General features: G+C 56.6%; 1 protein-coding gene and 1 long non-coding RNA gene across 6 annotated transcripts; one reads left to right on the top strand and one right to left on the bottom strand.

The window, feature by feature from the left end:
• Nucleotides 1-1,309: 1,309 nt before the first annotated feature.
• Nucleotides 1,310-26,751, bottom strand: CDK18 (cyclin dependent kinase 18). 5 transcript variants are annotated; one of them, XM_068541581.1, is made up of 17 exons: nt 26,469-26,751; nt 17,207-17,322; nt 10,401-10,551; nt 10,060-10,199; nt 9,368-9,493; nt 8,479-8,535; nt 7,537-7,651; nt 7,255-7,349; nt 6,966-7,028; nt 6,367-6,490; nt 6,131-6,251; nt 5,049-5,146; nt 4,719-4,824; nt 4,547-4,589; nt 3,783-3,873; nt 3,463-3,540; nt 1,310-2,784 (listed from the first exon to the last, which is right to left on the bottom strand). In XM_068541581.1, the coding sequence occupies exons 3-17, from the start codon at nt 10,522-10,524 to the stop codon at nt 2,750-2,752; spliced, it is 1,416 nt and encodes a 471-aa protein (XP_068397682.1). In that variant the 5' UTR covers nt 10,525-10,551; nt 17,207-17,322; nt 26,469-26,751; the 3' UTR covers nt 1,310-2,749. The 5 variants fall into 5 exon arrangements, with proteins under 5 accessions (XP_068397682.1, XP_068397684.1, XP_068397681.1 ...); XM_068541583.1 differs by lacking the exon at nt 17,207-17,322 and having other exon boundaries at nt 26,469-26,633; XM_068541580.1 differs by lacking the exon at nt 17,207-17,322 and having other exon boundaries at nt 10,060-10,136; nt 26,469-26,552.
• On the top strand, nt 26,474-27,975 carry LOC137762975 (uncharacterized). Its single transcript, XR_011073657.1, has 3 exons — nt 26,474-26,603; nt 27,282-27,400; nt 27,757-27,975. It is a non-coding gene; the product is annotated as an uncharacterized lncRNA (long non-coding RNA).

The raw sequence follows: 27,975 nt of genomic DNA, 5'->3' as shown, positions 1-27,975 counted from the left end.
ACAGCGGTGGTCTCTGGTGTCAAGAGGCACTCCAGCAAAGCAGTGTCTGCTCTGGGGCCTTCCCTGCTGTGTGTTTCTCTGGCTCCTGGGGCTCTGCCTGGTCTACACCTCCCCTCCTCACTCCTTCTCCTCTTTGAAGACCATGGGCTGGAGTGGCAGACAGACCTGGGATTCTAATTTGCTACGTGACCGCAGGCAAGTCCTCTAACCCCTGAGACTCTTACTGTCCTCACCTGCAAAGTGGGGAGAAACGGGGTTGTTGTGAGGATTAAATGAGAGGCATAGTGCCTGGCACACAGTAGGGAGCTTAGCAAACCTTAGGTCTTGGCTAGCCTCCTCCCAAATTCAACTAAAAGTCCGGACTCAGGTGCCCACCAATGTGTCTCCTGGCCCCTGCCCTCACTGTCCTCCAGTTTAGTGACCGGCTGCCTTTGAGAGGTGAGGAGGTCTAGGCTGGCAGAATCCATGCTGAGAATCAGGCCCTGATCCACTCTTTACTTCCATGATCTTGGGGGACATCACCCAACCTCTCAGCATAAGCTTCCTCAAGTGTGCCAGCAAACTGGAAAGTTCTTATGGCCAGACATAAGGCCACTGGTCAGGTAAGGCCAGGAGGTTTGGGGCCTGACATTCTCAGGGTGGTCTTGGGGAGAACAAACCTGGACACTGAAACGGAAAACAGAGCAGGATGCTGAGAACTCCGGGAGATGTGTGTGAAAGGAGGTATGGACAGACCCAAGGTAAGAGGCCATCTGGGCAGCGGGAAGGGGAGTCAGGTCTGTGCAGTTACTGCTGGGCCAGAATTATAGGGAGGTTTGTATTCTAGTTCTGCTGCCCTGGCCTTGACCGTCCCCCATGTCAACCCTCTCTTGAACTTTCCTCCTTGCCCCCCTAATAAGTCAGAGAGCCACTTGGTTGGGAGAGCACAAGGGTCAGCTACAGCAGCCAGAACCCCAGACCCTTCCCCAGGACTCCTGGCTGGCCCCACCCCTCAGGCACCAGCTTGGGCCACGGCTGGGACCCCGAGCACAGAGCCCCAGGCCTCCTCTGCTCCCACCCCAGGTCACCCAGAGCTGACTTCCAGCCCTGAACGCAGCAGCATCCGGAATACAGCAGGGAGGGTGCAGGGCACCATGCCCATAGCCCAGGGTGGGTTCAGGGACACACACAAACCAAACTCTCTCTCCACTTTATGTACACATACAAGCAAGCCCCACCTGCACTCAGAAGGCCCACAGAGGGCCTTCTGTCCTCCCTTTTTGGCATCAATCTGTCAAAATCAGCTTTTCAGCATGAGACTGCTCACTCCTTTCTGTACAACATGAATTAAATATATTATCTGTCTTTGCGCTGAGTCACAGGACATTCACAGTACAGCGGGGGAGGAGTGGAGGGACTTGTGGGGAGGCCAAGACCCTCCAGGGCTGCTCCTCAGGCTGAGGAGGGTGTGCAGGGGACCTGGCCTCCCCTTGGCCTCGCCATCCAAGATTCAGCCAAGTGTTGAGGAGACTTTGGGAACAGAACAGGTGTGCTCCATAGGGGTGGTGGGGGGTGCCTTCTCGCGGGGCCACGGCCCTAACACTCCCAGTCCCCTGGGGCTCGGGACTCGGGATCAAAGTCTATCCTGTCCTGTCCCACCTTCCCGCACCTCAGACTGCGGTGCTGATTCTCTCTCTGGTGACTGCCCTCTGGGGAGGCCAGGGGCACGGGGAGGCTGGTGCCCAGATAGGGTGGAGCAAGGACAGAGCCACGGGGGCTGGGAAGGAGGGGACGAGGGAGGCTGTGCCAGCCCCAGGGAGCTGGCACCAGTGTCAGGGTGACCCTGCATATCTGGGTACCGTCCTCGGGACCCTGGCCCAGGGCTGGCTTACCAGCGCTCAGGGATGATAAGCAGGAGCCACTCTCGGGAAAGGGTGGAAGGTAGGAGCTTGGGTCAGAGCTCCAAGGGCAGTGCGTGCTCTACCGCCTGCCAATTTAAGGCAATCCCATGCAGACTGGGGAGACGGGCGGGCCCGGCTGAGCTGGCAGGAGTGCAGCTGGCGGGACCAGGCCACCGCTGGACTCAACTGGGCGTCCAGCAGCATACGGGGCCTCTGGCGAGGAGTGGGGAATGGGAACAAGTGGGGGATGATGAGAAGAGGGGGTGGGGCTACGACTCTCTCTGTTGCTCTGGGGACACCCGCCCTTCAGGTGGGGGTGGGCTTTGGCACACACGTTGGCACCCAGGATTCCAGGGTCCCAGACAAGGTGCCATGTTGCTTCCTGCTCTCAGGGGGGAAGAAGGGGAAAGACGTGTGGGCTCCAAGGGGCCTGAAAGGGACTCGACCAAACCTGAGGCAGGCAGGTACCCTGGGTGGGGAGGCATGGTGGTGCCCATGTTCAAGGCATAGCGCTCTGCCCAGCCTCTAGACTCTTCTGTCCATGTGGGTTCCATGCTGGTGTCTGAGCACTTTAGAGTGGGAAAGTGTCTGAGATCGCTCCCTGTCCCCTCACCTCCTCCCAGGGAAGCAGCTCATGCCCAGCCCCAGGGAAGGTGATGGAGGGCTTGGTGTCCAGGCCAAGGCCACTGGGGAGGCATGTGGGAAGAAGGGAGAGGAAACAGCCGTGGCCAGCAGGGCTGCCGAGAGGTCTTCTGGACCGGCCGTTAGCCCTCACTCCTCAGTCCTCCGAGGCCACACGGGCCCCATCCTGCCGCAGTTGTGCTCAGTGTGACCTCTCGTCCCTTGGGCCACAGCAGGGTGGGCACAGCTCAGAAGATGCTCTGCCGCCGGCTCTTCCCTCGCCCTGGAGAATGGAAGGAAAGATGTGGGACTGCAGGGAGAAGGCTGGGCCGAAGGTCACCTGAGATCAGGAGGGACGGGCATCCTCCAGAGCTACTCTGATAGAGCCAGCAAGAGCATGTGCTTGGGAGCTGGTCAGCCCTGGGTTCAAATCCCATCTCTGCTTACTAGCTATGTGAAATTGCACCTTAGCCTCCCAGAGCCTCAGTCTCATTGCCTGTGAAATGGGGAGCATTAACTAATAGTACCAATTTCAAGGGGTATTTTAGGATTAAATGAGATACTGCATGGAAAGCACTTATCATGTCTGAGGCCATCAGCTAGTCTAGAAACAAAGTGCAGTTCTCCCAGGATGGAGGCCAGAGAGCTCAGAATTTGCAGAGAGAATGCACCAGGAAAAGCGTGCACCTTCATCAGGGCTACTGTCAGATGCAGCGTTCTGTCTAGGGTGGGGGTTGAGGAGGGAAACGCAGGAGGAGGAAGCCTGGCAAGGAGATAGGGAAACCAGCCCCTTCCCTGCTCCCCACGGGCCCCCGGAAGACAGGCCAGTGTCAGGGAGGCCACGCCGATTCCCACGGCAGGAGGGGCTGCTGGGCCCTATCTCTGCTCCTCAAGAGGGTGGAGCCGCCTGCCCTGGCCTCCTCTAATAAGAGGAGGAGGTGGGGGAGGCACGAGCCCCTACCTGGCTGCTGAAAGGCCAGGCCCCGGTAGCCTGGGTCCTTCTGGAGCTGGATCTCCTTCAGGGAGAAGATGGAAGCAGCTGGGGTGAGAGAGGGAAAAGGCCGGGAGAGAGCTGAGTGGAGCTGGCCCTGCTCCTGGAGCCTGAGGCCCCCACACCCATCGAGCACCCCCTTAGTTAGGACTGGCCCAGGAGCACCTAACTGGGCCTTTCAGGCAGCACCTTGGATCCACAGGGTTTCCTCCCCTTGTACACCAGCTGCTCCCGTTCTCTGGTTCTGGGGTGGCCCTGCCCCCTTCCCCCAACCTCCCCTACACACTCACTGTCTTCGAGCTGGTGCACACGCTCCCCCAGAGACCGGAAGTAGGGGTGCCTCAGGGCCGCCTCTGCTGACACGCGACTCTTGGATTCGTACTGAAAAGCAGAGGGTGGGGGACTGCAGGGACCCCTCTGGGCAATGCTATTCCCATGCTAAGTTATACGACCAAGAAGGGAAGGGCCAGAGTCTAACCTGAGAAGCCCCTGGGGTCAGCTGCCCGCTCAAGCCAAGGCAGTCTCAGAACTCAGGGTCTCAGGTCTCCAGCCACCAGGAGAAAACCAGAAATGGGGCTTTCGGAGAATGACCTCCTCTTGGGATGGAAATACAGATGCTGAGGCATCTAAGATCATAGCTTTAATAGTAATATTAACATGTAATGCTAACAACTACCCTTTATCGTATGCTTATTCAAGACAGGCACCATTTTAAGTGTATTACATAACCTCAGTTTATCCTCAAGACCATCTTACAAAATGTGAATGATTCATTCTACTTTGCAGTTGAGGAAACTGAGCCACAGAAAAGCTCTGTAACTTGCCCACAGCTACACAGCTAGGGTCTGAGTTGGGGTTTGAGTTGGGAGTGCACCTACTCTGAAGTCTGTGGAAGCCAGCACTCCCCTCGGGCCTGGTGGGTGGAGGGTACGTGAGGGAGCCGGTTCAGGCTCCTGAGCCCACCAGCATGCAGGTGGGACGGAGGGCTGGGCTGGGATCTTGGGGCTTCAGCTCTCTGACTGCCTGGCCCTGGTCGGCGTGGGGGCACACTCACCAGGAGGAGGCCGGTCAGGAGGTTGATGCCATCAGTGTCCAACCTGCGGGAGGAAGGAGCTGGCACAGGTCTGGTCTATGCGGGTGGGGTGGGACGGGTGGGGCTCACAGCCACCTCTGGGAGGGACGGCCAGGCCCACAGGCAGAGAGGAGGAGTGGGGAGGAGGGGCTACCTGGGAGCATGACTGATGAGCGGCTGGGGCAGGTATCGGGGGAAGTTGTAGGCTCGGAACTCGGACAGGGCCATCACACCAGGCCACGTCTCTTCCGTGGGGGTCCCTGGGGAGATGAGAAGGGGTGGGGAGGGGTGAGAGACCAGAGCCGAGGGCGACTTGGAGGGGTGCAAGGTAGGAGGTGGGGTCATAGAATGACTGAGTCCACCGGGGGCCCCGCCCTGTAGAGATCCGGTGGGAGCTGCTCTTCCCAGTCCAGATATGCGCCCGGGCTGGACAGAGTTCCGGCGCCCCCTAGCGGTGAGAGGGAGGGAGCGGCAGGAGACTGACCAAGGAGTCGGAAGATGAGGTGCAGCTCCTCCTTGACCGTGGAGCCGGGGAATAGGGGCCTCCCTGTGGCCATCTCGTAATGGATGCAGCCAACGCCCCTGCAGGGAGCAATGGGCAGGGGCGGCGTTAGGCTGGACCTCCTTGCACCAGCGCTTCCTAGCGCTGCTCCACCACGATGCCCTGCCACAGTGACTCAAATGGGTCATGGCACCGGGGTGGGTGGCCCAGGGCTGCAGAGGCTCCTAGCACAGCACAGCCACCCACTCCAGCCTCCCTCTGGGGGCTTCTCAGGGCTCTAGGATGCTTTGATCTCTCCCCTTTCACTCTATAGGATTTGGGTCTGCATAGCCAGCACCCATGAGGGAGCTCTTCAAGCAGTGTTGTCTCAAACTTTCCATCATGTGCCCCTCTGGAAGAGAGAAGTCCACAAATCCACTCTCCAAGGAAACCCCTGCTGTAGGGCACAGCAGCCATTCATCAGAAAACTGTGTTTTACCTTTAAAGTTCGGCCATCTTTTCCTTCTACACTGAATCATACGTGCATTAATTTTAAGAAAAAAAGTATCCCTTCTAAATTTTTCAGTAGAACTGATGCTTGGGTAAGATTCATCATATTTACTGTGGGGCCCCTCCTGTACCCTCTGGTAACCCCCTATGTACCCCTGGGCGAATATTTCAGAAGCACAGCCTAGGAGAGTCTATTTAGAGCCAGGGAAACCCCAATGTAGCTCTGACTTAATTCTATTTTCTTTTTTAATGCATCTTCCCCCCCCCCCCCGTAAACTTGCTTCTCTTTATTTTATTTTTTGGCCATGCAATGTAGCATGTGGGGTCTTAGTTTGCCGACCAGGGATCGAACCCACGTCCCCTGCATTGGAAGCACAGAGTCTTAACCACTGGACCACCAGGGAAGCCCTCAATTCTTTAACATCCAGTTCAACAGGATGCCACATGGCTTTTATTCAAAAGAGGTTAGACAGTCCTTCGCAGAGGCCCTTGGGGCAGCAAAAGCGAGTCGCAGGTGCAGAAGCCCCTGCCCCACCTCCCCACCCCCCCCGCCCAGTCCCACAGCGCTTGCTTACCACATATCGATGGGGGTGGAGTACTCCGTGGACCCCAGCAGCACGTCGGGGGGCCTGTACCACAGGGTCACCACCTCATTGGAGTAGGTCTTCGTGGGCACTGACTTGGCCCGGGCCAGTCCTAGGGACAGACCCGTCACTGAACCGCCCCCACCCCGGACAGTGCCCACATCCTGAGGAGACTGCGTCAGATTCCTCCACCACCCTGCCCCAGCCCTGTGGGCTCTGGCGCTCACCGAAGTCGGCCAGCTTCAGCTCCCCTCTCTCGTTGATGAGCAGGTTCTGGGGTTTCAGGTCCCGGTGCAGGATCTTGCGGCGGTGGCAGTAGGCGAGGCCCCGGAGCAGCTGGAACATGAAAATCTTGGGGAGGGAAAAGAAAGGAAGCAGTGCAAGGTGGGAGCATGGCCCACGGAGGGGAGGGGGGAAGGGAGGAACCCTGCGCCTCTTCCCCGTGGCTGGGACGGCGATGGGGACAAGACTGGGTGGAGGTGAGGTACTTGGAGAGCTACCTGGTTCTCCTGCCCGCGTGGAAGCCGCATCCCGTGCCCCATCCACCCCAGGGAATCCCATCCAGAGGGCAGGGCACCAGGTGCACAGAGGAGGCAGGAGGGTGGGGGAGGAGAGAGTACCCCAGCCGGGGAGCTGAGAGGCGCCACACTGGGCCAGGAAGCCTGCCTGTGTGGGGATGTACGCACACAGAAGAGGTCATTCATCCCTCTGAGTTTCCCCGGAAGCCTCTCTTCACCCTGGCAGGTAACTCATGCTCCCATTTGACAGATAGGGAACCTAACGCTCAGCGTTAGAGCGCGGAGGTCCATGACACGGAGGCTCTTACCTTGACGTTGTGCATGCTCATGAGGTTTCCACAGTGGTCCAGATACTGCTTCAGGTCACTGTCCTGGAACACAGGGCCTGGCTCAGCGCTCGCCCTGACCTGACGCCTGGCCAGGAGCCCTTCCCTGGGCAGGGCCCAAGCTGAGGAGTGGGACAGGTCCCTGGCTCTGAGCTGCCCCTAAGCCTGGGCCCTTGGGCCATTCCTGCACGGGAGCATCTGAGAACCTGATTCCAGAACAAGGTCTGGGCCACCCCCACCCTCTCCCCCCGTCACCCCTACCCCAACTCACCAGGTACTCAAACACCAGGGTGAGGGAGCGCTCCGTGTGGATGAGGTCATGCAGGGTCACAATATTGGCATGTTTCAGGTTCCTCAGTAAAGACACTATGGGGAGACAGGCCTGCCTGGGTCCCTTAGGCCCCATATGCCCCTCATACCCTCTCCTCCTGGGATCAGCCTCAGGAGTCCCCATTCCAGCAATGACTCTTGGCCCCCAGGCTGCCACCAGGGCTCAGGCCAAGAACCCCTCCTGCCAGGAGCCCCAAGACTACAGGACCCTAGGATGCTGTACCCTCTCGGATGGCAGTGCAGGGCGCGCCTTCCTCATGCTCCAGCCGGATCTCCTTCAGGGCCACGAGGTTCTCTGTCAGTTTGCTGCGCCCTTTGAAGACTGTGGCATAGGTTCCCTGGGAACAAGAACCCCAGCAGCCCAGCCACATTCAGGCCCCGCTCTCCTCTGTCCAATGTCCTCCTCTTTGTGCCTCTGCTTGGGCCATGACTTTGGCAGGACCGCCCTTCCCTACCCCCCCTTCACTGAAATTCTGTTTCTTCCAAAGCCCACTTCTCTGTGAAGCTGTCCCTAACCCCTTCCCGTTCAGAAGGAACTGTCCTTCCTGTAAGCCCCCAGCAGGCAAGGTGTCCCTCTATTATAACACCAGTTTTGTTCTTCCTTATGTTCTGTTGATGTTTACATATAGGTCTCCTCTGCGTTCCTGGAAGGAAAGGGCCACATCCTCCTCCTCTCTGTAAACCACTGCCCACCCCCAGCCTGGAACACAAAGCCCAGCACAGTGTTTACGGAAATAGCTAATAATTACACAGCACAAAAGCTTATAGTGACCTACTCAGTCCTCACAACACCCTATGAGGTAGAACAATTAGGGATCTCCATTTGACAGAGGAAGAAACCAAGGCACAGAGGGAGGTCACATAGCTCACACCAGGCCACGGAGCTGGTAAAAGGAGGAGTTGGGATTTGATCACAGACAAGAAATATTTGCAGGAAAAAAAAGACTGGATTCTGCCCCAGAGCCCATCAGCCACTCCATCCTCATGCCCTCCTCCAGGACCTGGGCCCACCTTAACACCTGCCAAAGGCTGGGCCAGACTGCATGGCAAGATCTGTGGGACAGGGGTAGCGTGACCGCAGATTGGGGAAGGCTGGGGAAGACCCTGTTCCTCCTCCTAGCCATCCCGCCTGGCGGCCTGGAGAACACCCAACCCAGCCTCTTACCTCCCCCAGTTTGTCCAGTTTCACGTATGTTTCCAGTTTCCCAAAGCCGATATCTGACTGAGAGGGAGAGACATAGGGTCCTGTGAGCTTGAAGGCCCCAGCAGTCCCACATAGAGTACACCTCCCCACCCCCAGCCTCCAGGTGGAAAGGGAATGAGACCCCCAGGGGGTCTGAGGCTAGCAGGGTGAGGGCAGCCCCAAATCCTCCCTCTCTGCTTCTCTCTGTCCCTGTGATACAGGAGGGAGGCCTTGGAAGTGTGAGTTTCTTTCTCCCGTGGCAGTGGCGGGTGCAGAGCCCAGGGCTGTAGTCCTGGGATTGCCACAGGCCTTTATCACCTGTCTGTCTACATCCTGCTCAGAAGTCCCTCAAGGGCAGGAACTGTGCCTTTTTCTCCACTGTACCTTGGGGGTCCAGTTCAGAACCCACCTCCCTACAGCCTCTCTCATCAGCACACTTGCTCCAGCTCAGTAGTACCCAACCCTTAACAATACAGATTCCTGGGCCCCACCACCCAGAGTTTGATTCTGTAGGTATCTGGACTGGGGACCAGAATCTGTGTTTTGTAAGATGCTCCCAGGGAAATCTGATAGGCAGCCAAGACTTGGAAACACGGGCCAGCTGGTTTATTGACCTCACCCTGGTGAAGACTCTGGAACCCAGAGGGGGCTTGGAGCTCAGCTCCAGCACTGGTGGGGCTCAACTAGGGAATGGAGGTTGACCAAGAGCACCAGCTATGGGAATCCTCTCGGCCAGCAGGTGGCGCCAGAGGCCCAGAAACCTCCTTGGAAACTGCTACAGGCCTCAGCTAGGACATGCAAAACCAGGACTGATGTCTTGCAGGGGAGAGGGTGTTCCACCCAGGCGACCTCTGACCCTCTTGGGACTCACCAGGGAGGCACGGCGGGACATTCGGGTGAGAGGTTTGGGCAGGTCTGGGCTCTCCAGCTGCAGCTTCTGGAGGAATTCCTGGGGCAGACGGATGTCCATGGGCAGAGAGAGCCTCTTACTGATGTCCTGCAGTGGCCAGGATGAGACAGGGGTGCCAGTGTTTGCTCCAGGGTAGCTAGGGCTGTGGGACCCTCGCCTCTGGCCCTGGGCCTGGCTTTCCCTGTGAACAACCCCAGCAGGACTGAACTGTGAGGCTGTGAGGCTTCAAAGATGTGCTGAGACATACATGGACATCCAGGGGTTGCTGTGTGACCTTAGGAGGTCCCTTTCCCTCTCTGGACCTCAGAGTCACCATCTGTAGAATGAGATTCCTGCAGACACTGCGATTCTGTAAGCATATTTTTCACACACTTGGGCACATGTATGTGGGTCATAAGACCAATAGTCAAATTGTCTCGCCCTTGCTATGTACCAGGAATGTCCTGAGCACGTGGCATATATTCTCATTTAATCTTCTCGATGACCATTTTAACACAAGGAGACTGTGGTACACAGAGGTTGCGTAGCCTGCTCAAGGTCACAGAGCTAATCAATGGCAGAGCCGGGATTTGAACCCATGAAGTCTGGCTCCAAGGCGACCACCTTCCTGGGCATACATTTGTGGATGTGTCGTAGAGCCTGGAGCCCCTCACCTCCATGGAGAAGCGGCGCTGGTTCTGCCGCCGGTACTGCATGCCAGGGGACAGCTGCCCGGGGTCCTCCCCTCTGTCTGCGGGGGAGAAGGTGCTGGACTCTGGCTGGGGGTCTCTGTCCAGAGGACGGAGCTGCAGGCCTGAGAGGGAGAGGCATCAGCCACCCTCCCTGCCTCTGCCCCGGCACAGGGGTGGGGAGGAGACTTCACTCTGCCCTTCCCGGACCAAGGCCAGCCCCAAGGCCAGCCGTGCTGTGTGTCATGTTGTGTCAGGGAGGGTGGGGAGGGGCGGGGGGGGATGCCGGGTGGGGAGGGGCGGGGGAAGGGCCCCAGACCCCTCACCCTCATTGCGCCGGTTGTGGAGCTGGTTGAACTGCTCTGTGAACTCGGCCAAGGACTCCTCGATGGTCTCGGTGCGGGGCACTGACAGGGAGAAGCGACGCTTAAAGTTCTTCATTTTGTTCATGATCAGCAGGCAGCAGGCCGCAGGGTCCTGGGACAGAAGTGAGAAGAGCGGTGAGAACACGGCAATGGGTCCAGTCGACACCAAATGTGAATTCTGGGTCTTCCCATCAAGCTCTGTCGCCCCGCACTCAGGGGCCAGGGTTGCATCTTCCTAACCCTCTTCCTCCTTGGGAATCTCATCCCCCCAGGATTCCCTGTCCCTGGGGAGATATTCACAGGGAATATTAAGGAAGCACAGCAAAGTACTGCTCATAATAGCAGCTTGACGTGCCAATAGGATCCTGAAGGCCTCCCCAGGGCCAGATGGTAACCTTTGAGCTGCTGGAGGTCTAGAGAGTTCTGGAAGGAGGCCAGGGGTGGCAGGGAAGACACCAGAACCGGGTGGCCCTAGGGCCAGCAGCTCTTTATCAACTTGCATGGAGGAGGCTGAATATGTCAACAGCCAGTAAGCCTTACTGATTGATGCCCATAAGCTGAACATAGCTTAGCCTACACCCTTGTAACGCAGTCTGGTCCAAACCCCATTTCATCCTAATATTGACACCTGGGAGTCCCTCTCCGGCTTGTCCTGGATCCCCAGGAGACAGGAAAAGAGAGGAAAGGGACAAGGGAGAGGATGTATGCATCTGAGCTGGCCCAGCCCCATCCCTCCTGCTGAAATATGGGAGGTCAGGAGCAGTTGAATGTCTCAAGGGAAAGACAGAAATTTACCGGAAACAGGGCCCCCAGGGAGGGGAGGCTGAGCACTGCCGGCCCCTTCCGCACCAGAACCCCAGCAGGCAGGGTGTCTACTGCAGAGAACATGATGAAGGAGAGGGGTGGGCTGCTCTGCTCACCCCAGGGCCCCTTCCCCAGCGAGAAGAGGTTCCCTCCCTGCGGCTCCTCAGCCCTCTTGCCCCCTGAGTGAGGGGACACCCGCTGGCCTCCCAATGAGACTTGTGCAACTGCTTCTTCCCATAGACCCTTCCTTCTCTGTTCTGCCCTTAAAACTCAGAGTGGGGCTGTCATGCCTTCCCTTCCCTTTCCCCCCTTCCCCTCCCCTCCCCTCCATGGTTTCATAAGCTCCCAGTGTGGCCACCCCCTCATTTCTACGCTGCCTCCTTCTCCCTCAGCTACAGTCGGGCTGGGATCAAGAGGCCTCACAAGGGCCCCCACCCACGCCTGCCATGAAGCCATCAGGGCTAGCCCTGTGATGGGAGGGGGCCACCCTGCACCCTCTCCCAGCTTTTACCCAGGCACCAAGCACAGCCCATTTCCAGAGGATGCTCTCAGCACTGTCACTGGCCAGTAACCAGTTGCCAAGGCAACCAGGCCCCGCCTGAATCCTGGTTTAAGGGATTATGGGTCAGTAACATGTTTACTTTGTTTATGGATCACATCCTTCTGTACTCAGCCAGCCTGGAAAGGGTCCTTTCCCTGGCTGCCCCCAAATGCAGCTAAGTTGTGGCCCTCCAGCTCCTCTGAGCCCAGAGACTGGGTATTGCCAGGCACTCCTTCGTCAGGCTGGCACCTCTCAAGAGTACAGGCGTTGGGTCTGCACTGCCAGCCGAGCCTATCTCTGTCAGTGGGCTATGAAGTCTCACTCAGTTCGGCTCAACAAACGAAGTGCCAAGCATTACACTAGGCACTGGGGTTAGCAGTGAGTAAAGCCTGGTCCCTCTTCTCAAGGAACCTGGGGGCTGTGAGGCCTCCTTTGATGAGAAGGTAGCTGAAAGCTCTTCTTCTTCCAGCTTCCTTGCAAAGCCCACCAGCCTGGAACTTTCTTACTTCTCCATCTCCAAGCTCATTCCTGCCAGCCAACCTCAGCCACTCCTCCTGGCTCTGTGCGGTGTCCGGGCCTGTCGTCTGCAGGATTCTCATGGACAGGAAGCTCCCAGAGGCTTCCACCCACCTCACTCCTGTGCGCAGCCAGCCAGGGATGGGGGGGCATAGGGGGGCTTCATGATGGTGGCAGCGTGTAGGCTCCAGTGACAAGAGGACCTCGACACGCCCCGCCTGTTGACTCATATTTCCCACACGACAGGAGAGTGGAGATGTCCCCATCGCACAGATCAACTGTTTACAAGTTGGCTGAACATCAGCATCAGCAGGGAGTATTGGGAAACGTTCAGATGCCTGGGCTTTGCCCTCAGATTCTGGAACTGAGGCTCTGAGGATGGTGCCTGGGAAAATTCATTTTTTAAAATCATCCCCCATCCCACAAGTTGCATGGGGTGGCCAAAAAACAAACAAACAAATGAATAAAACCCATGCCCAATGATCTGAACACTGGAGCCACGGTTGGGAAGCACCTGAGGTCTAGGTAAGGGATGGTAATCTGCCCAGGTTTCCAGATCGCACTAATGTGCTGAGATGAGGAATCCTCGAAGCTGCGGAGGCACAGGAAGGTGGAGGAATGCTGAGTGGAGCAGGAGACCCACCAGAAGGGGAGAAAATATCTGCCCTGCACAAACCGATGCCCCAAGCTCAGTCATGGTCATCCTAGGGGGTGGGGCGACTGGGCACTTGGCTCCCTGAGGTCTGGGCTCTGCCAAGAGGGGCCAGTCACGCCCTCTTCTAAAAAGAGGCCTCCCCATAAAGCCATCCAACAGTCTGGGATTTATGGGATGGCACATTGGGTTTGTGGCTCAGGAATCCACCAGTAGCTGCCATATATCTCATGCCCTTGCATTTGCCTGTAGGGGAGGGAGAGGGGAGCTCATCAAAAGCCTTCTGTGAGGGAGGCCCCCAATCTCTACAAGACAAAGGAGAAGCAGCCTGAACTGCACCTGCCCTCCTTGTTAGCAGCAAGGAGACACCAGTGGGACCAGGAAGCATGTGGACGGTGAAACTGGGGACAGCTCACTTGAGCAGGAATGTGGAGCCAAGCAATGCGGACGATGGGAACCAGCTGCTCTGCACCCGGCCTGAGAAGAGACTGAGAGGAAGTGGCTGTCACTGTAGCAGGAGCGATGGCGGTCAGATGTAGGGATGGACTTCCTGAGGGTGGCAGGGGAGCAGGCGGCAGGGGTGGTGACCATGCAGAGTGGACGCTGCCCTCGGATGGGGACAATTGGGGCCTTGAACCCGGCAGGGTCTGGGTGTGACAGGGCAGGCTGGGCAGTGAATGGTCTGTTGTTCCCTACCTCAGGACACAAGATGCCTCTGTGACTTCTTTCTTTGGAGAGTCAGTTCCTCAGATTTGAGGGTCAGGGGGGAAGGGCGACAGGAAAAAGGCCTGTTACCTTCGTGCCGTCTGCCCCTCACCCCCATCTGGGAATAGAAGGGCTCAGTGTGACCCAGCCTGAAACCAGCCCAGGGCTGGGCACAGTGTGGCCTTTGTCCCCAGGGCCAGGGAGCCATCTGGGGCTGTCCCCGGGCAACTGGTGCCAGGGGAAGAGGGAGATGGGCGTCCAAGGACGCTGGCCTGGCCGGGTGGGGTGGGGGGATGCTGAAGGAGAAGTCCCCCTCAGGAGCTGCAGGGGTGGGCAGGCGGACCCCCAACCAGGCCTTCCCTCCTGCCCAGGTGAGTCCATAAAGTTCTCGGCCTACCGCCCATCGCCTCCTCCTGGGCACATACCAGCCAACCCAGCACTTCCTGCTGGTGCCAGAGAAGCAGGTAGCACAGGAGGAAGGAGGAGCCAGGCCGAGAGGAAACTGACACTTGCCCAGAGGCCGCTATGTGCCCCGCGAGAAAGGGCTGGACTCCTGGAGTGTCAGCAGGAGCGGGCACTCACAGAGCCCCCCCATTCTAACCCTCCCTGGCTCGCCCGTGGAGGACAACGCGGCTCCCAGAGGGGAACTGACTTGCTCAAAATCATGCAGCAATTTCCTGGCTGTTGCCAAGTACACAGACTCAGTGACCACATTGCTCCTTTCTTCTCCTAACTGGAACTCCCCCACTCTGCCCCTCCCTGTGGCCTAGGCTGTAAGTGCGATTTTCTACCTTGCAGGTCTCCTCCACCGCCACCCTGAATTAAAGTCAGACAACCCCAGCTTCCAATCCCGTGCTACCACTAGCAGGCTGATGACGGCAATTCAGTGACACCACCGCTCATAGCTTTGGCTCTAGTCTTTCATTCAACAATTATTTATTGAACATCTACTACGTGTCAGGCACTGTTGTTGACCCTGAGAATCCACTTGTGAACAAAACAGACATTAATTCTGCCCTCATTAATCCTGACACTCTAATGGGGGTGGGGCGAGGCAACAAAGAAAATAAGTAAATAAAATATACGGCATGTTACATGGTGACAAGTGCAACAGAGAAAAATAAAACAGGAAAGAGGGATGGGGTGTGAGAGGTGGGATGTTGCAGTTTCAAATAGGGTGGTCAGGAAGTCTTCCCTGAGAAGGTGACATCTTCTGGGAAAAATTCTGAGTAGGCACTGGGGAGGGAGCTAGTCATACAGAATCTGGGGGAAGCAGGTCAGCAAGGGAACAGTAGGTGCAAAGGTCCTGAGGCAGAACTGAGTTTGGTACGGTCTGGGAACAGCAGTGTGACTGGAGAAGAGAGCTGATCATGTTGGGGCCCCTCGGGATTTGGGAGGGTTTGCAGGGATGAGTGATTTGATCCCATTTAGGTTTTAATAGGCTCCCTCTGGCTGCAGCAGGGAGCTTGGTCAGGGGGTGATGGCTGGGGGAAGTGTAGAGCAGTGGAGGTGGGGAGAAGTGGCTGGATTCTGGGTATATTTTGAAAGTGGAGCCAGAGGGATTTGCGGACAGATTGTATATGGCGTGTGAGAAAGGAGTCAAGCAGGACTCTGAAGGGTTTGGCCTGAGCAACTGGAAGGATGGGCGGCCATTGTGGGGATGAGGGATGGTGGGATTGGAGGTCTGGGTGGGGTTTTAGGCACGTGTTTCATGTCCAGTGGTTGTCTGAGTGGGGATGCTGAGTGAGCTGACACAAGGAAGACACCCAGAAAATGTTAGCTCTCTTTTCTCCTTTTCTTTTTCTCTCAACTTCCTGCACAGGTGTAAAAATGTACCAGAAAAGAGGCCCATATAAAGCTCATCAAACACATCCCTCACAGACGTTCTTATAGGCCATAAGGCACTTTGAAGCCTTGGGACGGAAGAGGAACAGGGAACAGGGAACATGGTTGGCCATCGGCAGGCCTGAGCCACCAGATGGAGAGGGAAAGGCCAGGTAGGAGGGGTCCCCCCAATTATTGACGCAACTTGGCAGGGCCACGTCGGGCAGGGGACCTGGGCCTCCTAGCTGACTGCTCTCATCCACGGGGCAGGCCAGGCCGGCCCACGGGCCCATCATCCAGGTAGTGCAGAGGTGGCCTGCTGCTCCCCACCCCTTGGACAACCTCTGCCAGGCCCAAGAACTAACACCTGCCTCTAGGCTGTGACCCAGACTGGGAGACCATGGAGGCAGAAAAGGAGATGGACAGAGCATCCAGGGAAGCTGGGCCACAGCCTCCCTCTCACAGAAGTTTGGCTGCAGACTGGGGCAGAGGGCGGAGGTCAGCTTCACTTCCTAACCTCCAGGAAGCCAGGCTCTGAGATTCCTCAGAGAACTCTTTGAGAAGCCCCTTTGCCCTCCTCCTGAATAAAGTCCCATTCACAATAAAGCCTGCAACCCAAGGTCCTTCAAGACCTGCCCTCCCGTTCCTCTCGGGCTCTGCTCTCCCCACTCCCCAACACAGCATGCAGTTCAGGTCCTGGGTCTTCAGAAGCTTCCCAGACCCCCTAGGACCGCAGGGTGCCCATCTGATGGTGAAAGTACATCATCCACAGGATCACAGTGAGGACTTTCCTCGTGCCTCCCTCACCAGGGGTGCTTTGATTCCTGTGCCTAGTGCTGGTCACATACAGCAGGCCTGGCTGGCTGTTGCACCAGCACATGGAGCACCTACTGCATTCCAGGCACGTTAGATACTTTTTCAAGTCCCTCTTTTTGCTTTGTTTTCTTTTCTTTAAGCGCTCAGTCTCTGTGAGTTCAGGGACAGGGGAGGAAGGATGTAACTTCCAACTGCCCACTTTCTGAAGCCCAGAGGGTCTGACCCTTGGTCCCAAAGGCTGACCACCAGCTAGGATCCTTATGACATTCTCTGCTGCCCACTTCCTGCCCCCACCTCAGCCACTCAGCCACTCTGGGCCTTTGGGCAGGTTTCAAAACAACTAGAGGCCACGGCTGACCAAGTCTGCAGACGTCATGAACTGAGACTTCAGAGACACTCCCTCCTTCCAGTAGAACTGTGCCTGCAGGGAGCCAGCAGATACCATCTCTTCCTTCATCCTCTAACTGACCCTGCCTTGCACAGCTTGAGGCTTTAGTTTCCCTAGTTTGCGACAAACCTCAGGAGAAGCCAGTCACCGCATGACTGCCTGGAGCTGAGAGGCAGTGGCAGAAGCAGAAGCAGAAGCCCTGGAGCCCTCATCACTCACCTCATTCCGCGAGCTCCGGCCTGGATGAGAGCGGCTGTCAGCCTGGGGCCTTCTGAGTGGCCAGAATCAAGGGGACAGATAGGCCTGCGGCCACTCTGCCAGTGAACAGATGCTCTGGACACAGGGACAGAGCTCAGAGAAGATTCTCACAGCCCCTGTTGGAATGCAGGAAGCAGGCAGGGAAGGCCTTCCAGGAGCAAGCAGGACTAACCTGCAAGAAGCCGGTCAGGAGGCGAAGCGTCTGGGGCTCAGGGTGGCCCCTGCCCTGGACAAATGCACCGCTAGACTCCACGGCATCCTACCTGATGCAAAAGTCCCGCAGTGAGGGCCACGTGCTGCCCAGGCCTGCTCTCCAAAATCCTCTGCAGTTTGGAGTCATGGAAGATGTCCCAGCTCTCCCACGTACTAGCACTATGACCTGGGAAGACACCCATGCCTCAGTTTCCTTGTCTGCTAAATGGGGATAATGCCTAACCTCCTATCCAACTGCCACTGGCTGCGAGACCTAACTTTCCCAGTTGCTTTCTGATGATGTCACTTCCCTATTTTGAATCCTTCAATATTAACACCACCCTCAGGAAAAACTCCAAACTCCAGTGGCCAGAAGATTAGGCCTCCTGTGTTTTGACCCCTGTCTCCTCCTTATCTCAGCTCTCACCCCTCCCTGGGGGGTCCAGCTTTATGAAATGTACTTGGCATTCTCAGGGTAAACCACACTCACGGCCCACATGAACCTCCACTTGGCCTGGGATGCCCTTCCTCATTTTTCCCTAGGTAAAACCGCTGCCAAACTCAACTCAAGTGTTGCTTCCCCTGGGAAGCCGCACGTGGCCACCGCTCCTCCCTCAAGGTAAAATGAGATGCTTCCAGAGCAGCCTGTGCACATTCGTGACTAGATGGTGATGTCTTCATGGCAAGAGCGTGGTCTCAGGCAGCTCTGCTTCCCCAGTGCCTCATGGTGGAAGGAACCTACCAGGTGCTCAGCCAGTGTTTGTGGAATGAATGAACACACGGCTGAATTAGACCATAGCCAGTGCACCATAATGACTTGTTCAAGCCTCTTTCCTCTGTAGACATTTAAACCTTAGGGTCATTGAAGACAAAGACCTTTTGGCACCTTGAACCCCCAGAACACTCTGTCTGTGTGCAGACCCTTCCACTCTCAGGCAGGCCAGGGACCTGTTTCTACGTTTATCTTCTCCTTGTCAGGCCAGTCCCACTCTTAGCAGGTGGGACTTGAGCCCACGGGGATGGCCTGACCCTGCCCTCTTTCTGGGCACACTAGAGCAAGCCCGGGGGTCCGTCAACCAGCCCTGGACTCCCTAGGACATCTTTCCTCCTCGGTTCTCCTGGCTCTCAGTGGGAACTGGAACCCAGGGACCTGTGGGCCAGGGACAAGGGGAAAGCCAGCAAAGTGTTCCCATCTTCAAGGCTCAAGTCAGGCATGACCTCTTCCTGGATGCCTTCTACGATGCCCCTCATGTCCTCTCTAGCCTGAAACCCTGCTGGCCCAGCCAGGTGGGGGCCCCTTGTCTGTGCTCCCACGGCATTCTGGATGTCCCCAAGTAGCACCCTTGGCTCCCTGTACTGTAACTGCTTGCTTGTCTGTTTCCCTAGTTTGCCTGCGGGCTTGTTAAGGGCAAAAACTGGGTCTGACTCATCATTACACCCCCATGTGCCTGACATGGGGCCTGGCACCAAGCAAACCCTCAAATGATCAGTGAGCAAATCTATGAAAGCTGAAAATTCCTGGTTCTGGGAGCTATTTGGAGGTAAGAGGGCTGCCAGGAGACTGTCAGTTGCCCACTGGACTCCAAGCCTCATCTGTAACCTAGCCCTCCTTCTCCAGCCAACTCTTCCCCATGGCAGTGGGGGGAGCGTGGGCTGGGGCAGAGGGGGCAGCTTCCTGCCCAGCAGCTACTCCCCCAGTGAGGTCTGTGGAGGCCTCAGGGTTGGCAGGTGCCACAGCACAGTGAGGGATGGACAGGGGATGGAAACAATCCTAAAGAGAGGTACCAACTGAACATGCACCGAGTTGGGGCCTCCAGGGCTTGTGGAGAGGGGGCTTGGCAGACCTTGGGGCCCTCCTCATGGGCTCCCATCCCCTAGGGGCAGACTTCCAGGGCCTCACAGGTCAGGTGCACTACCCAGGCTCAGACCTTGGCCTCAACCCCTACAGATGACCCCTCCTGACCAACCCCCCCCCCCCCCGCCCCATTGGTGTGGGCCCCACATCAGCCCTGCTGATACTCTGCTCTTTTTGGCTTCCTGAGGCTCAAGGAATGAAGTCACGTATATCATCTTCTGGTATTTTCTTTTCAGCCTTTTCTGGAGACCCAGCTAAGGCTGGCCTGTAATCTTTGTGGAGGCTCTGGATTTCTAAGTGATAAGATGGGACAAGGTGCCCTTCTGTCAACTCTGGTCCTGGCCGTGCATAACATCCCAGACCAGAGGCTGGAGCAAGGAGCCAGCACAGGCAAGATCTCTGTCTCCCATGTCTGCTTCCAGACCAGGCCTGCCTCACCTCCCAGACAGAGAAGACCCTTTTCCACTCCTCTTAGCAGCATCCATTAAAGACCCTCAAGGAAGGTCCCTCACCTAGTACCCAGTGTTTTTAAAATTCCAGAGTCTGGAACCTCTTCTTAGGTCTTTCTTCCTAAATCCTAATGGAAATAGCTCACAACTGTTTCCTCTCTGTTTCCTTAAGGACAGATGCTGATGCCCACCATCCTCTATTCCATCAATAGGAGGAGAAATAAAGGCATCCAGGTCACCTCTCCTTCAGCCTTCCCTTGTCCAGATTGAAGAACCTGTCATGGGATCTTTGTTAACATCTCTTTGGTTTTCTCGCCATGTCCAACTTTAGCAACAGAACGGCAGGGGCCTTCAAGCTCTGGCATCCCGGGGGACTGCTCAGTCTCATGAGCAGGGAGGGCAGGAGGGGAGGGTTTCCCAGCACCTCCAGACCACATTTCTATTTATACTCCACTCCCAGCCCTCCACCGCCACTAGTTTGGCCCAACAACGCCAGGCCCACATTCTGAAGGACCCTGGCCAACATTCTCCATCCTTTAGGGCAAGCTGGATTCCTCACACTCAGCATGGCCTCCCTCTCACCAAGCTGGGCCCAGGCGGCCGCCTCGGCCTGGACCACCTCCCTGCCCCTCTCTGTCTCCAAGGCCCCCTCTGGGATGCCTCTGAACATCCTGCAGTTGTTCACCTGTTCTTTAAACGTCCCATCAGCGGCACCCACCACCCAGAGCTCAGGGGTGGCGCTGGTTTCTCCTAGACCCTCTCTCACTTCACAAGTACCCACTCAGCACCAGGCACTGTCCCAGGCTCTTGGCTTGTCTTCCCCTCCCCCAGCCTTCTGGTTCTCCTGCTTCTTTCTCCCTCCCTTGTCTGGTGGACTTACTTCCTCTACCTGTCCCTGAATGTCGGCGCTCCTGAGAGTTCCCTCTTTGGCCCTTTGTTCCTCCCCATCTACACTCATCCTGGTGACCTCATGCTCTCCTGTGGTGGAAACCACCACCCATGTGCTGATGACTCCCAGATCCACAGCTCTGGCCCCAGCAAGCCCCTGAGCCTCACACACACAGGCCCAACTGCCTGCTGGGCATTTCGGTCTAGATGTTCCCCTGGGGTCTGAGATCCTAGAATTACCCACTGGGCCTAGGACAGTCCCCGAGACAGCAAATAGTTTGAGATGTGTATTTAAATGAAAAGGGCATTTGTGTACAACTTGTAAAAGCTGTACATGTGCTAGATATACATGTGTCATACCTGTACACTATATAAATACATGTAAATACACTGTATATAATCCAGAAGGATATAAATATATATATATGTGTGTGTGTGTGTGTGTGTATATATATACCCACACAGACAAACATATATATATTCCAGAAGGATGTAAGTTAAAATGCTAACAGTAGTTATATAACAGGGTAGCAGAATTATGGGTGATTTTAATACCTTCTTTTTGCTTATTTGCATCTTCTAATATTTCCATAATGAACATTCACTGCTAATGTTAAAAGAAGAAGTAACGCTTCTTTTTAAATGAAAAAAAAAGTATTTTTAGGTAGATTCCAGAACGATTTAGTGCAAACTTTGGGAGAACTATGGTTTTCTTGAGAAGGGTCGGCAAACTTTCCTGTAAAAGGCCAGACTGTCAGTATTTTAGGCTTTGTGGCCATATGGTCTCTGCCATTATACAGCTCTATCCCCATAAAGGACCCACAGACAAGATGTAAATGAATGTGTGGCTATGTTCCAGTAAACCTTCACTGTGGACACGAAAATTCGCATTTTATGTAATTTTCAAGTGTCACAAAATATTACTTTCAACTTTTGAATTTTTCCCAACTACTTAAAACTATAAAAATCATTCTTAGCTCATGGGTCAGAGTAATATAGGCTGGATTTGGCCAAGAGCCATGGTTCGCCAAGCCTTGCCCTTGGGCATCAGTGCCTGCATGGCGTTAGAATCTGGCACCCACTCCTTTGGGAAGTACTTATTTTCCTCCTATCTAACAAGGAGGAGGTTTTCCAGGCCTTTCTCGCCCGCTGAAGCTGTGGCAAGGACCAGCGGCCCTGGCCTCAGCTGGGGGAAGGCCCTGTGCTGCAGAGTTTGGGGGATCAGAGGCACAGTCCCTCCTGGGGTCTCTGAGCACAGCTCACCTTGCCAGCAGGATTGGCAAAAGCTGGAACCACAAACCAGCCGTCCTGGAGAGAGCTCTAGAAATCCCCTAGTCTGTGTCCTCGTTTTTCGGGTGAAGAACGGAAGACTCAGAAAGGGGAGCGAGCTGCCCAAGGCCACTGGGTTGACGGGGCAGAGCCGAGACTAGAACTGAGGGCTTGTGACTTTGAGTTCCATGCCCTTTCTGCTCCCCCAGGGTTGGAAGGGATGGCAGGGACCTGGCCGGAGACGGCATTCCCCACACCGGGCACCATTATCAGGGAAATCAGCAGCCCACTGGAGGGCTGCCTTGCACAGGGAAGGAGTCAGGCAGGTCTGGCGTCAGCCCAGAATGTGGCACCCAGCCCAGCCGTGGCAAGGGGTGCTGCCAGCTGGGCTCCGTGCCAGGAACAGGGAGGGGCTCAGGGCCCCCTTTCCTGGCCTCAGCCTATGCCCTGCTGGCAGAGGGGGTCTAGAGACCCAGCACCGCTGATGTCATGAGTGTGATGCCCTCCAGTGCAGGACCTACCACCTACCTGCTTCCAGGCAGTGGATCCTGCCAGGATGTGGGGAAGGATAGCCACGTCCCCTCCTGGGCCTGGTCACCCAGCAAGAATCTCCTTTGCTGGGTGGCTAGGGCCAGAGGAGAGAAGGAGCCCCAGTTCCTGAGGGGATCCCCAAAGGCAGGAAAGGGGAGGCTCCTTTAGGGAAGCAAGGTGTGAGGACAAAAATCATTCTGGAGATTTGCCAGAGCTTCCTACAATAATGATAAAATGGAGAGGGCGCTCAGGGTAAGGGAGGGTAGAAATGCTTTAAGAACAGAGTTTCCTGCCCGACTGGGGGCCTGAACCCTGGTTTCTACAGGGATCAAGGAGCGGCCAGGGTCCTGAGAACTGCCAAATGTGGCCACTAACTCCGTCTGCCACCACCCTCGATAATGACACCAGGCAGGGCAAAATTCAAGGAATACTGTGGACATTATCTCACTGGAATTCTCACAACCACATGAGGTAATACTATTACTCTCTCCATTTTCTAAATGAGGAAACTGAAACTTGGGTGAGCAAGTTCCTTCACCTAAGGCAACCACTTACTGAGCGACAGCGGCAGGATTTGCACTGACCCTGGAGTCCATACACTGCCCCCACCCACGGTGAGCAGGAGACACTCCACACACAAAAATGATGAACGCACCAGCTGGCCATTGTCGGGTCATGCTGTCTACACTGACCCCTCTATTTCCAGGGAAGACTTTATTTAATGTTGGAAGGGTGGGGTGGGAGCACAGGGTGAAACCATTATCCAGAGTTCCAAGGAAGAGGGTCTCACCACTGTCCCTGCAAAAGTTCAGGCCAATGTCTCCAAGACCAGGGTGTCCTGTCTCACCAGGGTCATTCATGCTGTCCGGAAGCCTCAAGACCCTTTTCAGTTCAAAGGCAATTCTCACACCCGCCTCCTCATTGCTCCTCCTCTGCAGACAGAACCGTGGAGATTTCAGGAGCAGATGCGCTCTCCTTCAGACAGGAGGTCTGGCTGAGATGCGCCTACAGATTTCCCTCTTCCTGGTCTGCTGCTGCGCCACTGGCCAGCTCCTGCCAGGCCCAGCCACTGGCTCTGTCATGATCCTGGGTCCCAGACCCTCTGCCTGAGCTGCTGGGAGTCCAGCCTCAGAGCTGGGTTCCGTGTGTGCACACACATGCGCTGTGGGGACCAGGACAAGACCTTGGTTTGCTCCCACCCCCTGGAGATGGGAAAATGCCTACTCAGCAGCTAATGCCAGGAGGGCAAAGGGTCCAGGGTGGATGGGGGAAGAGAAATGTGACTCACACCCAACGGGGTGAAGCTAATCAGGTGAGTCTAGATCCAGGCCAGCCACTCCCTCCCGGACAACAGAGCAGAACAGGGACTGCAATTAATTAAGTACTGGAGGAGGGTCTTCTTACCCCAGGGAAAGGAGGCCCTGCCAGAGGCCCTCAGAGAAGGGAGCTGTTGGGTTTCCAGGTCCCAGTGCCTACCTCACTCATCCTAGAAACTGGGATAGAGGGGAAGGTACAGTCCCACAGCACAGGCTCCTGGTCCCCTCCAGGCAGGTTCTCATCCAATTGGTACCCCACCCCACCCGCCATTCTCTTACACAGAGCCCTCCTCCCCAACCTGGAGGAACAGGAAAGATACTGTCTAAGGGCCCGGCCTGATGGCATTAGGAAAGCCTGCCTCCGTCTCTACTGAAAGGCAGGCACAGTGCGATAACTAGGAATTCCCTTCCAAATAACAAACACAGCTACCGGTTATTTAGCGTTTGCCGTGTGCCAATGCATTAATTCATTTAATTCATGCAACAACCCTCCTTATTATGATCCCCATCTCACAGATGAGGAAACTGAGGCTGGGAGAAGCTCAAGAGTTTGCTGGGGAGAGAGAAGTCACACAGCTGGTGTTGATACTTGCAGGAGCTGGGCTGGCCCTCTCCTTTAGGCCTCAAACTCAGGGAAGGAAAGAAGAAATCTGCAGAGGGATGGATGGAGATGCTGGACAAAAGTCCAAAACAGGGTGACCCCAGAAAGTAGAGGCACAGTTGGAGTAGGAGCTGGGAGAAGCCAAGCCAGGCTCTGCCCTATAGTATGGGGCTTGTTTGCCTGGGCACAGGAAGGCCAACTTGGCAGAGGACAGTCTGGGTCTGTCGAGAAAACAAATGCAGCCATAAAGGCAGCTTATCTCCTCAAGGCCCGGTGGGGAGGCTTCCAAGGCAGGCAGCTCGATCAGTCCCATGAGATCTTAGACCAAAAACCTACTTGTTCCTCAGACCGGGTACCCTCTCTCCTGCAATCCATGGAGAAGCTTGGTCCTGCCTGGCACAGGATAAGAGGGAGCCTCCTTACTGACAGCACCAGCCCCATCCTTCCTTCTCCAAGGACGGCTACAGAACCAGACAACTCCAGAGTAGGCTGGCATCTCCCTTGACGGGGCAGGAACTAAGAGACAGGGGCCTTGAGGTCAGATGAAGTGGGCTGGGTCCCACCTTTGTGGATTTGGGGAAGGTTGGTATCTCAGAGTCTTTGTTTCCTCACCATAAAATGAAGATAATAATACCTACTTCATAAAGCTGTCTGACACACTACTTGGCACCCAATCAATAATAAATACCCAGGCAAAAATAAAATCAATAAACGGCAGACACTGAGGCATTCAGAAATCGGATGTAACTTACTGAAGTCTACTCTGGCTCTGGAAACCCCAGTAACTCTGGGAAGAATGAAGGCTCCTGGTGGGCGTGCGCGGCCAGCGGGGAGAGTCCCAGTGGGCAGTGAGGTTGCAGGGCTGGGGGAGGTCAGCCTCACAGGCTCCTCAGGGGCACAGGAGGTTGACTGGGGCAGGGTAACCTGAGACAGTAGCTCTGCTGTGGCAAGGTGACCCTCTCTCCAGAACACCTTCAAGATGCAGACCCAAACCCAGGAGCCAGTGTTGCCTGGGGCCATCTTCGCCTTCCCCCAACCCTAAGCAAGCTGGTCCCAGCCCCCTGCCCAAGGCAGAGGAAAGGTAGGGGATCTCTGAGGACACGTCTGTCAGCCAGACATTCCAGGCATCCTCGTCCTCGAGGATTCTACTCCCTCAGGCCAGTGTCGGGGGGAATGTGCTGTGTGCCCATGCCCAGTGGAAAACGCCACACGAACATGCCGAATCTCACAGGGCGCTGACACAGGAGGGGCAGGCTGGTGGTGTCAGTGAGTCACAGGGCCCAGGACACAGTTGGGGAACTGCTGAGGGCCGGGCTGGTGGTGGGACTGAGGTTCTGGGAAGCTGACCCCCACTCCTCACAGCCCCAACTCTCCCACCCTTGCTGTTGGGAAGGGGTTCAGAGAGAATCAGAAAGACGTCACTGGTGCCTAGCAGGGCGTTGACCCCAAGCACAGAAGATCAGTTACTGTCTCAACAACCGGCCTCCCACCACAAGGCCTGCAGACAGCTCCAGAAACCCCCGCCCCTAACAGGGAGAGAACAGAGGCTTCCAGCCAGAGCGGACCTCAGATTTCTGATTCCTGATTGTCTCCCCCGAGACAGGAGAATCCTCAAGCCACATCTCCCAACAGGCCACCCACCCTTTCCCACCGCTGCGTTAACCCTTTGCCCGCTGCTGCTGGGTGGGGAGGTGGCACTGCCCCTTTGGGCTCCCGGGTGGGCAGGGAGAGAAGAGGCGCAGTAACCCCCAGAGGCCCCCACTCAGCCCCCCCCCACACACACCCCTCAGCGCTGGAACCTGCAGGGCTTCACGTGTCCTGTCCTTCCACCTTCACCCCAGGGCCCTGGGCTCCCACCCAGCCCCAGCCTGCCTCTCTGGAAAGTTCACCGGAGCCCAGAAAGCCCTTCAAGGCGGGATCTGGTCCCACACTGGCGGATTCTCCCGTTACCGGAGACTCCTGACCCTTGCCCTTCCCAGAAGGAAGGGAAGTGAGAAAGCGCCTGGTGCCCGATGGGGTGGAAAACTTTGCTTCCTAGGAGCCCGGGGGCCAAAGTGAGTACCGGTGGAGACTCCCGGGAGTGGGGGGGGGGGGGGTGGGGGGGTGGGCGGAGGATCTGAGAAGGCAAAACAGTCCTCCCTCCTAAGCACCTGGAACCTGGGACTGGCCTTCGCAGGGCATCGCCCACCCCCCAACACTCTTGTCCACTCGCCTCGTGATCTCGGACCTCCCCATGTCGCTCCGGTATTTCCCTCCAACCTCTCGCCCCAGGGCAAAAGCAGAACGGCGCCTTTAAGAGCCGCTCCGCTTACCTTTGCTCCGTTCACCCGGCGCCGCGGTGCCCCCTCCTCCGACCTCCCCTTCCTCCCCCGGCGCGCCGCCCGCCCAGCCGTCCGGACACAGCGCGCCGTCCGCGGGACTCACCGCGGGTGTCCTGGGGTCCGCGGCGCGCCGGCTCCAGCCCGCGACGGCCGGGGTGCCGCGGGTCTGGGCGCCGTACCCTGAGCCCTGCTGGGGGTCCCTGCCCGGGCTCGGGGCGTCTTCCCCAGCTCCGGAAAGGTGAGCGGCTCCCCAGAGAAGCTGCAACCTGAGCTAGAAGAGGAGGAGGAGGAGGGAGAAGGGGAGGGGAAGGGAAGGGGTGGAGGAAGGTGGGGAAGAGCAGGGAGGGGGAGGAGGAGGAGGAAGGGAAGAGCCCGGCCCCCGCCAGAGTTTTTCACACGTATAAGTTGACTCCTCCCCCGTCCCTTCCGCCCTGCCCACAGCCGCTGCCAATCCCCAGGGCTCCCTCTGCCCGGGTGCCCACCCCTTTCTCCCACTCTGGGAACCAGGGTCCAAGTGCCTCTTCCGGTTTCGTTCTTAGGCCTGGCTTCTACCAGCCCTCTGGGACTGGCCCTGAGAGCCTTCACTAGGGGATGAGGCCCTCCGGATTCACCCAGGACTGGGGCCAGGTCACGGGGTGATTTGCTGAGTGTCCACCCCTAGGTGTAGCCCTTCCAACCTTCTGAGTCTGAACCTGGATCCCAGCACCTGGCACCCCAGGAGCTAATGTGCATGGCCAGGTCCTGTTGGTCATTTTCGCCCTTAGAGTTCTTGACAACAGTATTCCTGGCAGGGCTGTCCCTCTGTCCTGTCCAGTGGAACTTGTCACTTACCTTTAGGTAAGTAAAGGTATTCATCACTCCCACTTCCTACCCTGATGAGTAATGCAGTTTGTCCTTTTGGAATTAAACCCCGCAGGCCAACTGAGAATCATCCAAGAAGCCTTACAGAATAGCTAGTGCTAGTCCAGCTTTCATTTTAGAGAAGGAGAAACTGAGACCCAGAAAGGATGTTGGATTGGCCCAAAGTCTCACAAGGTTAGTGGCAAGCCATGATTAGGATCCAGGCCAGTGGCCTCTCCTCCTCCCCCTCCACCATCGGACTTAAGGGATCAAAGGAAAACTGGGATGGAATGAAGTGGCCCCATCTAGGCCCCTCCCAGCCCTGCTTCCTCCTGAAGAAGAGACGGGCACCAAATCAGGGAGGTCTGTGGCCTCTGCCCTGCCAGTGGACATGGCCTCTGCAGTCTGGGGGCCCTGTCAGGGGTCTCTTGAGGAACGGTAGTCTACAGTGGGGATGTGTTTCTGTTGAACCCTTTCTGACGATTGATCAAAAGTGAATGCTGGGGGCTTCCCTGGTGGCGCAGTGGTTGAGAATCTGCCTGCTAATGCAGGGGACACGGCTTCGAGCCCTGGTCTGGGAAGATCCCACATGCCGCGGAGCAACTAGGCCCATGAGCCACAACTACTGAGCCTGCGCGTCTGGAGCCTGTGCTCCGCAACAAGAGAGGCCACGATAGTGAGAGGCCTGTGCACTGCGATGAAGAGTGGCCCCCGCTTGCTGCAACTAGAGAAAGCCCTCGCACAGAAAACAAAGACCCAACACAGCCAAA

The sequence above is a fragment of the Eschrichtius robustus genome, chromosome 3, assembly GCF_028021215.1.
Source record: "Eschrichtius robustus isolate mEscRob2 chromosome 3, mEscRob2.pri, whole genome shotgun sequence".
NCBI lineage: Eukaryota > Metazoa > Chordata > Mammalia > Artiodactyla > Eschrichtiidae > Eschrichtius > Eschrichtius robustus.
Note: the sequence above shows the minus strand (reverse complement) of the source record. Positions and strands in the feature narration are given on the sequence as shown.